This window comes from Drosophila busckii, unplaced genomic scaffold (assembly GCF_011750605.1).
Source record: "Drosophila busckii strain San Diego stock center, stock number 13000-0081.31 unplaced genomic scaffold, ASM1175060v1 hic_scaffold_16, whole genome shotgun sequence".
Taxonomy (NCBI): domain Eukaryota; kingdom Metazoa; phylum Arthropoda; class Insecta; order Diptera; family Drosophilidae; genus Drosophila; species Drosophila busckii.
Genome location: NW_022872726.1, coordinates 90,082 through 107,521, shown reverse-complemented (window position 1 = coordinate 107,521; position 17,440 = coordinate 90,082). Strand labels below are relative to the sequence as shown.

At 37.8% G+C, this 17,440-nt stretch overlaps 1 protein-coding gene across 1 annotated transcript in view; it reads right to left on the bottom strand.

The window, feature by feature from the left end:
- Nucleotides 1–1,355: 1,355 nt before the first annotated feature.
- The window catches only part of LOC117135003 (alpha-N-acetylgalactosaminidase), a 98,600-nt gene continuing 82,515 nt past the window's right edge, over nt 1,356–17,440 (bottom strand). Inside the window, exons 4-5 of the mRNA XM_033294780.1 lie at nt 5,194–5,556; nt 1,356–1,466 (exon numbers count right to left, since the gene is read on the bottom strand). Coding sequence (XP_033150671.1) covers nt 1,356–1,466; nt 5,194–5,556 — 474 coding nt within the window. The remainder of the gene's footprint in view (nt 1,467–5,193; nt 5,557–17,440) is intronic.

Below are 17,440 nucleotides of genomic sequence, written 5' to 3'. Positions count from 1 at the left end.
CTCGCGCGAGGGCTAACAAGGGTGTGCAGCCGCTCCTGTCACTTTTGTAACGACCTACCAACCAGCGATAGAATCTAGGAACATGCAATCCTAAAACAGTTTAAGAAACTGTTAGATATGTTTAGTTATAAGATTTGTATACTTTTTCTTTTTTCTGATACTATTTTAAGTAAAAATGTTATATCTCGTGACATTCTTGCAATCCATTTTAATAAGGTTAATAAAATATAGTTTGTCTTAAATTTTTTTTTATATGTTACGTATTTATTTACTTATATAATTTGTAAGCCTTATTATGGCAAATAAAACGTTGAGTACCTTTTTATCTATGGACCATTGCTCGTACTTACTTTGAGCTTACATCAAGAGCCAATTACTATCTTAACTTAATTATATGATGATGATAACCTGGCGGTACTACATAATGTAAGAACAAGTCTTGCTTCTCACACCTATATTGTTCTCAAGCATCCGTCCATCAATCACCACTGGGTTCCATTATTGTTGAGTTTTTTTAATAGCTATTAGTTGTGGTTTTTGTTCGAAATTAAAACACCTTTCACGATTTTTGTTTATATTAAAATTCCAAGTTTATTCTTTGCCTTCGTGTTCACAATTTTATTTTATTACAGCAGCCCCGACTTAGGCTGTGCAGATTTAACTAATTTAAATATGTGTTTGTCCCAAATAGACAAATGCATTAAACGAAATGCAGTAAGATTCGAGTAGTCTTTGCTATGGGACATGACCATTGGTAAAAATTTGCACTTAGCAACTGGCTAAGGCCAAGCATTAAATCTAAGACAATTGAGAGTGCAAAAATTATGTTATAGGTAGGTAGTTGCGCTAGGTTATTTTCTCTTATGATAATTACTAAGATTGCTCTTATGAAGGTATGGCTATATTTAAGTGTACTAAATCTTTCAAGCCATTTTGGTTAAGCCGGCTGCGAAATAATCATTATGGAACATTTCCTAAAAGAACATAGAGAAAAGTGAAGTACATAGTAAAATAAATAGTAAACCTTCAAAGGAATACCGAAAACACGCAGAGCATCCGGAAGAGAACATCCAAAAAGAGAACTTACAAAAAAACATGTCAGGCAATGTATATATATATTTATATCTATATTTTTTGCCTCATGTTCCGCGTTTGCATATACATATGTATGAACAGATATAATTAAGCAAAAATATTGTATCATTAGCACTAACAATGCATATTCATACAGATAATATAATTTCATTATTTTTCATATAAAATCAAGCTATGTGCATTTTCTTATTTACTTTAATATACTGCTTTAAAAATTAATATTAATAAAATTAAAAATTATTAAACATATTATAAATGCATTAGTAAAATTGTGTTATCGCTTTTAGCATCACAACTCCAGATGGATTTACTTTTACTTTAATCTTCGTGTGAGGATGAAGTACTCCATAGTCAACATTTTCATAGAGGTCCTACAATTAAACATTATGATTAAATAACTTTATGTAAAACAAGTAAACATATTAAAGTTGTTTGCAACCAACTTTGACTGGGGCACCGCAGCATACGCACGCACTCGCCAATACATGCACCCAGCTCGACGTTTGCATGGTGAGACAGTACGAACAACCCCGGCTTTAATGCAATCATTTTAATAAATTATATAGGCAGTTACAAGTTTCTCTATTTGAAAACTTTATTTAATTTAATGCAGTGTTTTCTTTACGATCACCGAGGAAAAGCGAAGCAGCAGCAGCTCTCGCCGTTTGAGAATTTGAAATTTTGCTTTGCTGATGCTTTCGATCAGCAATGTAAGTTGAAGCAGCAGCAACTGTTCGACTTCTGCAAGTCGCTGCAAGTAGCAGTCGCGACTGCTGTCGAGACTGACTTTTTCTGCTTATGCTGTTTGCTGCTAATGCCGTTTTTTTTTTTTGCTTTTTGCTGCATTTCATACAAATGACAATAATAATACACTTAATAATAAGACACTTCATAGACTCTCAAAATCTTCGCCATCTTGAAAAAGAGATATGTAAATTGTTAATCGCTGAGTCCAGAAAGCTTAGATTCAATTTGACGAGTAGTATGTTCTCTAGTAGATCCTAACTTAATCGATTTCGGTTATCAGTAAGTACAAGTCTTAATGTCTAAGACGCACGTTCAATCGTCACATGCTAGAAATCACATTTATGAAACTTTAAAGATTAATTTATTACAACAATCGTATTTACCTGTATTGGTGGTACAACAAAGCAAACTTACCTAGTGAATAAAGCTCCTAGTCAGTGCACTGCTTTGCTTTGATGAGCATAAATTATATTCTGTGCCATACTTAAATTTTTAAATGATTCACTGCATCATTTTTTTGTTGCGGTGTTAGTGTATCTTGAAAACGAGGATCCAAAATCAAACACGAAATCAGAAATTTATTATTTAATAGTTTTTGATCGCACTTCTATAGAGCTCAGAATCTTTTTGACAATCGTTTTTGTCATATCGTGAGTTGCATCGCTTACAATTTTTTCTGTGCAAATTTTTAATGCAGTTGCTCTTCTTGAATTTTTTTTATTGTTTTCTGCAATGGACTAAAAACTAACCAATAGTTTTCAATAAAGTGCCAAAACGATGCATCTACTTCAAAATTGTCTATCTTCGATTTTGTTGTTAGTTGACTCAATTTCAATTAAGACATCTTTAGCCACCAACAAATCATTTAGGTGAATTATGTAGGTGGATCCCCATCTAGTCGGACAATCTAGTTGCGGCATTTTTAGCTGTTTCAGCTCGAATATTTCGCGAAACCCATTTGAAGTTTTCCTTATAAATTTCGTCATGTTACGGCAATTAAATAGATATTTCAACATATCCGGCGATTCGGTTACATCGAGAGCAACGAGAGCTGTATGTGCAGCACAAACAACGACAAACTTGAATATTTCCAATTAACACGCTTTTTGTATATTTTCAATTATCCTCGCCAATATTTTCATCAAAAACAAATGATAATATATTTGTTGTCTTCAGCATGTTGGAACCATTGTCAGATGTAATTGAAATTATTTGTTTTAAGTTTATATTATATTTATTTAGTACTTTTAGCACTTCAGCGGCAAGATTTTTGGCTGTGCTTGATCCAACACCTTTAAGCTCCACCATACCCAATATAAGGGCTTTTATTTGAGCTGAACTGATATACTGTGCACTTATGACAAAAATGTTTCTTGCCAGCCGGGTAGCACTGTCTATTTTTAGAGACAATAATTTATTTGCCACTTCAGTGGTTATATGCGTTCTTATATTGTTTGCCACTGTTTGCAAAGTTTTTTTTTGCAGTTTGATGCATTTAAGGTAATTTTTTTTCCATCCGCGGCTTTCAGTCCATCACATATTGGGTCAAGGATATTTCGCATATTTTACGAGTTTAAAACATTGAAAGGAATACTGTCTTTTGTTACCAATCCAATATATGATATCAGCAATTGTTTTTTATTTACTTCAATTTTATTTTTTTCTTTTTCTAGTTGTTTTTTTTTAATTTCATGGAGAAATTTGACGACGTTTCATACTGTTCGACACTTGCGCATTTGAAATTATTTTGTGTAAATTAAATTTTTACATGTCTTACATATAGCTCTGCCTTCGTCAACATTATTTCAATTGACACTAATTAATGCACAAGAATCAAGAGTCAAACAGCATAAGCAGCAAAGTGAAATTCAGTCGCAACTCGCGATAGACCGTCGCCGACTCTAGTTTCGACTGCAGTCGCGACTGCGACTGCGCAAGCAAGCAAAACAACAAATTTTCTATCGGCGACTGCTGCTGCTACTTCGACTTGCGTTGATTAGCGAAAGCAGGAGCAAAGCAGAAGGAAAAAATTTTAAACGGAGACTGCTGCTGATTTGCTTTTCATCGGAAATGGTTTTCTGCCTTTTCTTCGACTGCGACGTCTGTTTTTTTTTTTTCAGAAGCAGAAGCAACTGTTCATTTTCTAAGTCGCTCGCAATCGAAGCAGTCAAAAGCAAAAAAAATATTGCGACTTCTTCTACTTCGACTGCAGTTTTTTAAACACTGATTTTAAACAAAATCACAAATTCTCAAACGGCGACAGCTGCTTCGCTTTTCGTCGGTGATCGGTTTCTGCTGTTACTTCGACTGCGACTTTCGTTTTTCTCAAAAGCATAAGTAGAAGCACCAGCTCATATTGAACAGTTGCAAAATGTCAATGCAGTAATAAGTCGAAATTTTTTCAATTGGTTCGAAATTTTTTCAATAGATGTAAAGTCTTAAAATTGACTTTGTTTATAATGTTGAATTTTTATATTATAATGGGTATTGTGGGCTTATAATGATGTCTAAAAAGGTTAATACTAGAGCTTGGGTCTTCACGCAAAAATATATTTTAACCCACTTCGCTTTATACTCCTCCTCCTCGATTTTCCGATGGAAATTAAAAATTTTGCTCCGTGGTGTTGGTGTAGGACTTAACTATAGCCCCATCTCTTTAAGTCTGAAGTCACTGAAGTCTTTATACCTACATGGGGTAAGCCTGGTCAAATATGGAATGGCAACGACACTAATATTTAAGGTGTGCGGTACATTAGCGGCGGAGAACATTGAATGGCGTTTCATACACCCCCCCATAACTCATAGTAAATTTGTCAAAGATTCAGAAGCGTGAATTCGCAGAGCTTACAAATCGAACAAATTATGTATTATTAAAAGATTACCAATTAAAGTTGGACGCATACTGCGCCAGTAATCGACCGCTGATGTTTGTTATCCGTTAGGATTGAATTTTCAAAATCGGTCGAGATTATGCTATTATGTGTTAAATTTGTAATCAATGATATGGCAACGTAGGCTTGCCAATGGGGGCGAGAATTTTCCACAAAAATAAAAGCTTACTGCTTTAGAAATAGGAGTGTCTTCCTACCAAATATAATTAGATCTTAGCTTTTAGCTCTCAGTTCTTGTTGCTCATACAGACAAACAGACAGACAGATAGACGGACGGACGTATATGTCTTAAACGACTCAGTTTGTCTTCTTAATGAAGAATGCAGCTTATGGCTGCTTTTAGTTCAAATTATTATATGCTCAAACACTTTTGTAAGACAAATTCAACGCAGCTATAAAGTAATATAAGATGTGTTACTTTAGTGACGATTCGTAAAACAAGTTATGCAAAGTTAATTACCTCAACTCGATATCCCATGGAGTTTAATAGTCCTAATTCCTTCAATGTTACAGATATATCAGAGGGAGTGCCATCTGTTCTTCTATTAATGAATACTATAGAATAAGAATAAAAATTTTGATATACGGGACTGATTGGCTTTGACCAAATTTCTATTCCTTTATGCTTATATATCCTTCTTCCTTGTATTCCTAAGCCATCTTGGTCAACAGCAATAATTTTTCGATTAAGTAAAATCTCCTTGAATTCGGGACGAATAGTTCGGAGATCCACAGACATTAGAAGCGGAGCTGCCAAAATTGCCCACATCGCAAACTGCGTTTTAGCTTGCTCATAGCTAAGACCAAAGTTTCCAACTATTAGCTAAAATAGAAAAAGTACATAATTTAAAAAATATGAATGTTTAGTCATTTGATGAAAGTCGGTTATATGCACTTAGACATAGATAAATTTTTAGCCCAATTTTAGCCCAAACACCTCGCTCCTCCAAATCTATCCTAATACACCTCTACGCGCGCGTTCAGCTGACTGTCGCCTAGTTTGCGTTTCTCTGCAGCATTAGTGGGATAGTATTTTTCACAGAGATGGCGCAGTCAATAGAGCTTGTTAGTTCTTGGCGGTGGCCGTCATGTGTGGACGATCACATGCTCAGCGTCCTCAACACAGTCACTACACCAGTTGCAGTTTGGGTTTGTTTACTTCGCCGTGCTCTCTATTGATCCACACCGCTAGTCTTGGGATTAGGGGCCTCCGCTAGGTTCCGGCCATAAAGCTTTTTGTGAATCCCTGCGCGCTCCCTGTAAAGCTTGGTAAACGGGTGGAGCATCGTCAGAGATCAGAGGGCGTGCGGAAGCCACTGCAGATTCTGAGCGCCCCTAGGCGGTGAAGAGTACTACTTTTGTTTTTTTCAGGGCTGTGTTTACACTGTGCTGCACCTTTCACTGGTATGGGAAACCGCCTTAACGCAAGCAGCTATTGAAGATCGCTGTTGACAATGCGAGTCTGGGTGCGCGGTTCGGGATGCCGTCTGGTCCCGGGGACTTTTTTCAGTTTAATGTTAAGTGGAGCCTGCCGTAGCTAATCATGAGTGGTCTCCATAAAGTCACCCGTTGTAGTCGTCGGTTGTGCCATGGGGTTTTCATCTGCCAGGTGTGGGAGAGAGAGATTTTCCACTATGGCTTTCAGTGACGTGGGTCGTGATCGGCAGTCTTGCAAAGGTCGAGAAAGAATTAACGTTAGGTCTCTTTGATCAGCCACTGCAACTGACTCCTGCTCATTGCCTCCGAAATGTTGTCATTCCATCAGTATACTGGGATATGGAACCTCCTATACCTCCAAACCTAGCTGATAGAAGTCTAGGGACAAGGGACGCCCATGTAGTAAATTTGAGTTTGACTTGAGCGTGTTCGTTCATGCATGCTAACCGATAAGTTGCAAGTTGTTTTGGAGCTCCAATCTACACGTACACACAGACTTATAACCATAACAAGTTTTGCCAAAATCCAGAAAAAAAATCCACCACTGTAAACATATCGAAATTGCTTCCAGCAATGGCCACGAGCATAGTATACCACAAAAAACCAACAACAACAACAATGTCCCAGAATTGACAATGAAACGTACCTCCATCTGTGGAGTTGTCGGCATGATCTACTCTGGTCAAGGGAGTCGTGACACTACCGGAGGAACAGAGTGCAGATCTGCAATATGGGTCGGAAGCCCACATGGGAATGTCCAATACGGATACAAAGGAAAAGGATTTATGGATAAACATTGGTATCGAATCCGAGTCCACTCCTCTAAGCAGTAATTCAATTTGGGCTCATTTATAGTCGATCGATTGTATCAACAATTCAAAAATCCTTTTTTTTTCCATTGATTATTTTTTTATTATATTAATTAACACCGCACCTTAAGTGCATTGAAAACATGATCAAATCTGAGTGTTTTCATGCAAACACATCGTCGCATAAACTCCCTAAAGATTTCTATTGATTATAATTTTTTTTTACTTGAGGCTCAGTAGTGTATTTTGCGCGAAAGTGATCCGAGCTGATTTATTTAACTGCCCGTCATAAGGTATTTTTTTTAATACACCTCTCACAATATGTTCTGACTTATTCAAGAGCCTCCAAACCGTCATAGGTGACACTTTTTTTAGGCTCAAGCCAGCAAGTTGAGAGAATGAGGCGAATGAATTACTCGCTTTTTTAATAATGCGGCGCTTGCTGTGTCATCTAACACTGGTTTTCGTCCAGTGCTGCGTTTTATGCCATATTCTTGTGGACTCTTTAAAATATTGGATTTTATTCAAGCCGCATTTTGAAAATGCTTGAAATTCACCTTTTTCTCTTTCAGAAAGCAGTGAGCAGCACCGTAATCGCGAACAAAAATTACAAATTTCGAAGAAGTCAACAGTCTGGCGTCAATTTTCGATAGCAAAATATGCACGATCGAAACGAAAAACTAACGGCATATTTCCAATCAATACATAAAATAACTAAAAACGGTAAATTATCATTGCTTATGGGTTATTCTTTCGTTCTTCATACTTGCTTTAAGCATATTCAACAGAATTTTGCGAGGGTAAGACCACAAGATTTAAAAGTGTCTTATAATTTTGTATGCACCTAATTATTTCTTGTTTAAATTATTTTTTAAATTAAGGCAAATTAATTTTACAGATAGTTAAAACTAATTGGAAAAAATTCTTTCTATAAAAAAAAATTTATTGTAAAGGTAAAATTGATAAAAAAAATCATACCTAATAATACGTATTACTTGACATGTTTGTGTAATAAATTCAGCTAAGCGGTTAGGCATTGGATCGAACTAACTTCTTCTAGGGTCCTTTTTTTGATTTTTACCCATTCTTCAATAATAGCCTTTTGAGCCCAGGTAAATTCTCGAATTGTAAACTTCAACAACAATGGTCGCGTTGCTGTTTAATATTTTTGTTACTCACATACCCTTTCGTAGAGCATATAAATTTAGTTAAAATGTTCGCTTACTGCATTAAAAATTGCAAATGCCAAAGCGATGCAACTGCTGAGTGCATCGGATGCTGGCTGTGCGATAAATTTATACATGTGAAGTGTGCAGGCTTCACGATTAAAGTTAAAGATTCCATTATGAACAAGACCGGCTTAAAATGGTCATGTGAATCTTGTCGTGAAGCTGAGGCCGACATGTCTAGGTTTATGCGACATACTAAGCTTAATTTTTATGCTCTGCGAAAGAGTTTTAATAAACTCAATGATGAGTTTATAAGTATGGAGACTCAGTTAAAGCTCTTAAAGTTTTAGACGAATCCCAGTTGGCACCACCAGTAACACCTAAAAAAACTAATGATGTAACATTGGTAAACTGTCCAGTAACACCTGTTACTGCAGTTTCCTAGTATTGTTATAATGATGATGAGGCTGGGTCCGTCATCTAAAATTGTTTAAAAAGATTGTTCGCCTGGTGATAGTTTTCATACTCCGCGCCCTGCTCCTAAGCCCTTATTAGCTGTCCCTTTACATAATTCCATCACATCAATTTGGGTTTCGTGAAAAGCACGGCACTCATCGAGCAGTGTTACTATGCGCATTTATAAACGGAAACAAGTTTTTTTTGTTTTTAAAGGCTTCCAACCGAAATTTGGGGCTGGAAAATGTCATGGCTTAAATTCAATCAATGATTCCTAAACTCTAAATCAACTGTAAAATTTAACATTTATTAAACATTCTAAAGAGAACTATCTCATCTTAAAGTTGAATGTGCTACAAGAATTATTCGGACATCGATTAATACGCCTTGTGCTTTGGATATAGGTATTCTTTCTGTGCGTCCAACACGATGCTCTCTATACAGAAGTTTACATTTAAAAAATAAAAAGCAGACGCAACTGTGTCGCTGCCAAATTAAATTTTATTTAACTGTTGTGCATGAAATTGCTCCTATATTCCACCTCAATCGGATGTTACAATTTATAATGAACATCTATCTAATATACAATTAATATCCTCTAAGCTATCTGAAAAGGATTATTTATGTGTATTAGGAGACTTTAATTTACCAGAAATATCTTGGTCCACTATGTATAACTTAGAAGTTCCTACTAGCTCCACCGAGTTCATAAATAATTTACTGGATCTTTCACTTTATGAAATAAATAATGTTCCTAATTGTAACAACCGATTTCTGGATCTTATATTTGTATCGGATCATTCAGCTAGCGCAGTTAGCAGAATAGATCCGATTGTGCTTCCCGAAGATGTATTTCACCCAACTTTAGAATTACTTATAGAGCTACCGGCTCTTGAGCAAACCGTGCAGCCTACAGCAGCGCCTAGCCTCGTCGTTTTAGAAAGGCTGACTTTAATAAATTAAATATTCCTTATTTAAATCATGATGTCTAACCTTTTTGCGCAGCAATAATCTTAGAATTGCTTTGTCCTTTTATAACGCCTTAAATGTTTTTTTTGACAATCCTTCTCGTAGCCAACCTAGTAGGTCTAAAAAGCCTTTATGGTTTACTAGAGAGTTAGCGGGTTTAAAAAATATAAAATCGCGTTATTTTAAAAGATACAAACGTACAGGGAATAGTATTGATTTTTTGCGCTATTTTACTGCTAAATCTAATTTTAACTTGTTAAATTCTCAACTTTAGAACAATTATTTATGTCGTTGTCGGCTTCAGTTTGCTCAGGATCCTAAACAGTTTTATAATTTTGTAAATTCTAAACATAAATCGTCTTCAATACCTAACTATGTTTCTTATGAAAATACTACTGCAAATAATGATCAGGCATCAGCCGATCTATTTGCAGACTTTTTCAAACAACCTATTCAGTCACTAACAATTTTTCCTACACACACTACCCTTATAACATCAACAAATCTAATTTTGTTGCGGAGCCTGTGATTAACGAAGACTCAGTATTGCGTGAACTAAATGTAATGAAACCTACGTTCTCTCCAGGACCAGATGGTGTACCAGGTTGCGTACTTAGATATTGCGCTGATTCACTATATTTACTTTTACATAGATTATTTGCCTTGTTAGTTAAATGTTGCTATTTGCCTCCAATCTGGAAGGAATCTTTTATTATTCCGTTACATAAAAATGGCCCTAGAAGTTATGTAAATAGCTACCCCTATGGGTATATCAAAATTGTCTGCTACGCCTAAACTTTTTGAAAAAATTCTTACTTCTCAATTAATGCATTTCAGCAGCTCAATTGTTTCACCTTACCAACATGGTTTTGTGAAACATAAGTCTACTACCACCAATCTACTTGAGTTTTCGTCAATGGTAATCAAAGGTTTCCACAACAAAATGCAGACTGATGTTATTTATACTGACTTTAGTAAAGCATTTGACTCTGTTAATCACCGTCTTCTAGTTAATAAATTAAGCTTGATTGGACTTCCAAACAATTTTCTGAAATGGATTTCCAGTTACTTAACTAACAGAACTCAGAGGGTGATTTTCAAGTCGCTGTTTCAATCCCCCAGTATTCCGTAACGTCTGGTGTCCTCAGGTAGTCATCTTGCCTTTGCTCTTTAACCTATTTATTAACGATCTTCCCTCAGTCATTATGCATTCCGATATTTTGATGTATGCTGATGATGTGAAGCTGTGTCTATCATTTAAGACTATGTCAATGCCAGTACTTTATTGCGGGACCGATCTTGATTGCTGTTTTTAATGGGTGAAAGTTTGGACAAACATGTTTCTTAACTGTCATAAGGCATTCAAGTTCCGGCTTTATCAAACGAATGGGCTAAAGAATTTGATACCCTTACACAACTAAATACTTTATTTATCTTTGTTCGATCCGATCTGAATATGGATCTGTATTTGGTCTCCACAATACTCGAACCACCAGATTAAGTAGTATTGAATCTGTTCAAAAAAAATTTGTATCATTTGCTTTGCGTGGCTTTAACTGGGTTCCAGGTGTTGATCTACCATCTTACTCTAGTAGACTACTTTTAATTAATCTTCCATCTTTAACTAATCGACGAAAAATGCTTGGCGTCATGTTCATGATTAAATTAATTAAAGGGAAATTGATTCTTCATATTTGTTGGGTCAACTTAATTTCTCGGTTCCTGTTATTTATACTCGAAATTTTTTTCCCTTAACTCTTAACTTTTGCACAACTACCTATTACTGCACTGAATGCCTCTTCGAGTTCTCTGTGCTGATTATAATAAACTTTATTCTGTTATCAACACAGAGACCTCAGAGTTTATTACTAAGCGGTGTATATTAACTTACTTAAATATTAACAATTAACTTTAATCCAGATCTGATTGTTTTCTTGGTTTCCCATCCTTGCAACATATGTTTGGGTCTGTTTAACACTGCCCAATATTTAAGGTTTTAAAAATAAAGATTTAATTATTTAATTACTTTTAAATTTAATTTTACATATTTTTGTATATAAATGAACTATAATGTAATTTTTTCTTTTGCTGTCGACTGCTCTTAGTTGACATTAAATAAATAAATAAATAAATAAACTTTGCTTGAATGTAGTACCCAAACTTTTTCGATTGGGTTTCAATCGGGACTATATGCCTGCTACCCCAAAAAAACAATTTTCCGTTCTTCAAAGAACGGCTTTGACTTTTTTGAAACGTGAATAGCTGGATTATCCTGCTGATATATCCACTTATCTTCCCAATATCTATCTCCGAACTCTATGAGAACGTCGTCCATCAGGCTTATATACATGTCAGAGTTCCTAGATGATACGAAGTATATTAGTGACTTTCCGAGGTACCCAAAGGCAACCCATACCATTAGTGACGCACCCCCGAAATCGAGCAGAGCAGGACAACGTTTTCCCATTCGGTGGTCCAAAACTTATATTTTCCGGCAAATGTCATACGAACTTGTTGTGCCTGGGCAGAAGCATAGGTTTGTGCACCATTTTTGTATATTTAATGTTATCATCTGCCGTCAAAATTTGTTGAATACGACGGTGAGTAATGTTTAGAGCAGGGACCGTAAATAATGATTACTGTCGCGAATTTTTAATGAAAAAATCATCACAATACAGAACGTGAGATTTTGAGACCGCTAAAAGTTTAATTCACTAAGGAGAGCAAAGAGCACATTTTACAAGAAAATAATAGGTTACAGAAAAAATTCAAAATTTGAAACCACATTTATTCAATGGTATGCTAGGAATATTTCTTTTGATCTTAATTTGACGCTCATTGACAGAAAGGTTTTAAATGTTTTATCGAAAATGAACTCCACCCAGTCATGCACAATATGTGGTGCAACTCCAAAAACGATTTTGTTGACAACAGATGTAAATGCGGAATTATTTCAGACAAATCCGCTTACACTGCAATATGGTGAGCCCATAGCATTCATGGATAATTTGAATTTTGTATTGCATATTTTATACCGGATTGCGCTTGATAAATGGCAATTCGATACTCAAATGAATTTTGAAAAAAAAAATATTCAAGAAAAATCATGGAAAACCAATGGGACTTCATGTAGATTGACCAAAATAAAACGGATGCGCTGTTCCAAATAATAATAAATAACAATACTGATAGAAAAGGGTTCTCAAATTTTGATGTCAATGTACTTCAATGCTTTAGGACAATATTCCCGTCGGATGCTTAGGAGAAAATGCCTCCGAAGCTAGAAATAAATTCTACAAGCGCGATAGAGATTGCAATGCACGAAACAATAACCGATATGTTTAACCGCGCAATTGTTTCTTCTGAACCTTTGCAGTCTAGTCCTTTTTTAAGAAAAGGTCGAGGCAAGAGAAAATTGAATTGCAGACAGTTCTTTAACTTTTCGCTGAACCCACTGCCCTTGCCAAAGACATAAGTGGATTTACAGAAAATATCGATTCCAATGCCGCTTGAGATTCGGACTATGAATGCATTAACTCAATTTTTTTAAGCAATTTTGGTCAATTCGGCCAGTGTGCCCCGCCAGGATATGTTATGTTAAGATCAACGCCACAGGTACAGGGTCACTTGTAAACAACTTTTGTTAAGAAAGAACTTTATTGCTTGCAGATCAAAGATGTTATGAAAGAAAGATTACGGAGCCGTCAAAAACACAACATTCACTCACTTTCACTGTCTTATGTATACATGATAAAGGCTTTAACGCCAAAACAGTCTTCAACATCTTAAACAAGGATAAGAAGCCCCAACCGCTCTTCAAGGTTGAGCTGGGCCAGACAACAATACTCTAAAAAAAACGAAGTGCACCCTATATTATACAAACTTCAGTTTCTACTGCATTGTAGAATCACTGTAGAAGAACCACATAAACGCAACGGCCCTGTACAATGTATGAGTTGTCAAGAATATGGCCACACACGGTCATACTGCACACTCCGCCCGGTGTGCGTAGTTTGTGGACAGCTTCACGACTCCGCACACTGCCTAGCAAGCAAAGATGACTCTAGTACCAAAAGGTGCAGCAACTGCGGTGGTAATCACACAGCTAACTACAGAGTTTGCCCAATATATAAGGAGTTAAAAAGTCGAATCCACCAGCTGAGTCACCACCCGCGCTCCGCAAAATACGGCTTACACCATCTAAATCACACCGAGACGTCTTCTTCTCGTCGGCAACCAAATCGTCGCTTGACTCCGGATCCTCAATAAGAAAAATGTGACATTTGCACGGCGCTTAAAATCAGAATAGGAGCCCACTGCCCCAAATACATTGCACCCAAACGCACTTCCCTCTGAGATAAAAATGGCAAACCATTACAAGCCTATGGAGCACCAACAAAATAACCTTGAGTCACTGTTCTCTAGCCTACAACAAAGTATTATGGAGTTCGTGTCCTTCATGCGGACAACTATGCAAGATTTAATGCGTAATCAGAATCTCTTGATACAAATGTTAGTATCACACCAGTTCAAATAATTAATGGCTCCTCTACGTATATCCACGTGGAATGCTAATGGCGTTTCACAGCATAAACTAGAGTTATCTCAATTCCTGCTCGACAAGCACATTGACGTCATGCTTTGTCAGAAACACATCTGACCAACAAATATAACTTTATTTTAAGAGGCTACACATTCTATGCAACAAACCCTCCACATTCTATGCAACAAACCATCCCTGATCAGAAACCGTATTTCAAGCATCACCTTACAAGAGCTCCGCAGAAAGTATTTACAAGCCAAACAATAAGAATAAAACTGGGTAGAGTTGTAAACAACTTACTCTAGCCGCAGTATATATTGCCCTCCTCGCTTCACCATAAGTGAAGGGTGAGTTCATGCAGTTCTTCGACTCATTAGGAGACCATTCGATTAACATCAGATACAATGCAAAGCACACACAATGGGGATCTCGGCTTGTGACTCCAAAAGGAAAGAACCAGCTCTATAATGCAATTATAAAAGCAAGCAACAAACTCGACCACGTTTCCCCCGGTTGACCAACATACTGGCCAACAAGACCCAAATCCAATAAACTGCCTGACTTAATAGACTTCTGCAATACCAAAAATATACTGAAACTTGATTCTCTCAGTCCGAAACTCTTCTCAGATCTCTTCATCTGACCAGCTACCGTCCTAATTAATTTACTCAAGTCATCCAGTAACTGATGATTCAACCGCTTAGATTGACTTCACGACAAAACCAAATGGATCTGCTATAGAAATATATATGAGCTCACACATTCGCTAAATCCTCTACTCAACGTTTAAGATGATATCGACAGCCTTATCAAAAACACTAGAGTCTAATTTTGTCACCGCAGCCCGCAGTTGCAACTCCTCAAACGCACAAAAGTGCCTTACACTCCAAAGAAGACAAATCAGCAAATCGAGCAACTCGTCTAGAAAAAAGCGACGCCTTAGAACTGAGAATGCGTCTCACAGTCGCCATATGCACGTCAAAGCCTTAAAGACGCCACCCGCAATCTTACCAAAGCAAAACAACAAGAAGCAAATAGTCAACATTGCTACATCCAGCAACTATCATCCTCTTCTACGAAAAACTCACTGTAGAAAGCTCATCCAACTCTATGCCCACCAACAGAAACTGTGATGCCTATAAGAAAACAAACTAGGCTCGCTGGAGCGCGCAGTGATGAAAAGACAGAGCCAAAACATTGCAGGATCACCTTGAATGTGTTCAGCCAAATCCTGCCACAAAGTTCATTCATTCACAATACCGACATTAACAAGTGACCTTCAGCTATCAACAGAGGCCAATGGGAATTCGCCCTTAACAAGATCGCACCAACACTCATTCAAAATCATGCCGTTTCTATAAGATCAACTCGAAAACATATCAAACCATTGCTGTACAGCACTATCAAGAGTAAACGTCAAGAATTTTGTCAATGTACATTATTAGTAGGCGTGCCCCATGAGTGTGTGCGTTTGCCCCTCGCGCATAGCTTCACTCAACCACACTGCGCCCTCGCAACTCCACACTGCGCTTGCTGCCTCTGAATAAAGTATGATCTCAGCACTTTGACGCCACTATTGTCTACAGCACACAGTCCATAACAAAAATTTGCGCTCAAAGATGCGATGTTGGTGGAGTTGCGCTCTCGCTGAACAAACACGGCACTATGCGAGGCAAAGTAATCTTGTTGAACCGCGTCATATATCGCGAAATTCAAAAAGAGGCGACATCTTCGTTAAAATGGCCGGAGCAAGGATATTTCACGTCCCTGCAAATGAGGTGAGTTATTTTATGACTGTATAGATATAGTCCTCTAACACATTCCATGACAGAATGCTAATTGCGGCATAGGAACGTAGCGCGCTCACACACTAGAGGCATCCTTATGCACACACAACGTACTTATCACCTAACATAAATATCAACCACAAAAATTTTAGTCCAGTGCACGCGAGCAATTGCTGCACTCACTTGCTCACACAGGGAAATTCTCTCTCCGAGCTGTGATTCGCGTTCCACATTCTTGCATATAGTGTCTAGACGACTGTAGAGTAGATACTAAGAGCTGGGAAGCTGACGATTTCGCCTATCCACAACTGCACAGCCCAGTGCGAGCTTGTAGCCATAGACGTACTTGGAATCACCCCACGCGAGCGTCTAATGTAGTTTCGTGCCCCTTGTGCTACATACAGCAGACCACCGTATTGCCTCTGAACAAGCAATGCTCAGTCACGACTAACAACATCCACCTTTGCTGGACGAACAGCTATTCTCAGCCCGTTCGAGTGCCGCTATGCTTAAGCAGCAGCCGCAACTGGCTCTTACATTAGCGGCGAAGTCGGAAAATTGTCTCCTCAACGTGCAATTATATGACTCACAACGAACAACCAAAATAAGAATCCCTCCCAAAACTTGTAGACCGTTGTACCCACCATCAGAACGTCAGAACACTCACTCTATGTCGTCACACTAAACAATTCCCGAGCACTCCACGCAAGTCAATACAGAGTGACGTTATCATAGAGTTACACCGTCGTATAAGAAGACTCACATGGCGTAGCACGAGCACAAACCCAATACATGAGGACTCAACGTCACACCCAGTCAACTGTGAATTGAGGCAAGCAAATAGGCCTCCCTAGCACCACAATCGCTTTTTAATTCGACAGCGCTCGCAGTTATGCGCTTCTTCTGCTCATCTGAAGTTTCATACTATAAGACAGCTTCGCCGTTCTCACAGCAATTCCGTCGGTCAACTTATAACTACACACGTGCCTGCACCTATGGCTCTGCAACTATGTGATAGCTTTACTCATAGGCTCCAGGCTAATATATAGCGCAACAAGTTCGATACCTCGTCCAATAGTGGCAGGTCCTAGCTCATAGAAAAGGCTACTTAGATCAAGCTTAGCTCTACCGTGTTGCGCCACCGTTTCCGGGAACGTTCGACAAACAGACAGGACACGACTTGTGACAGATAATGCTCCATGCACACAATATCAAGCGCACTCACAGTAGCTCGTAGTACGTCCAATATCACCTGTAATTAGATACGATGATACATCGACCGAGCGAATAGATTTACTTTTCGGTCAAATGAACATACACTCTGCGCGCCGTGTGGAGCCGACCAGCTAACTAAGCGACAACTAGTGCCCACTGCCCACTTTGTACTGCCGGTCTTGCGAGACACTGTTGCGATAACGAGGTGACGTAAACTGCTGACTGACTGCAAAGTAGAAGCAATTGTGTAAGCTATCTTTGGCTAGCTTCTGAGCCAACTCAGCTGGTAGTTATAATTGCGTCTAGATGCTTGTCACTCGCT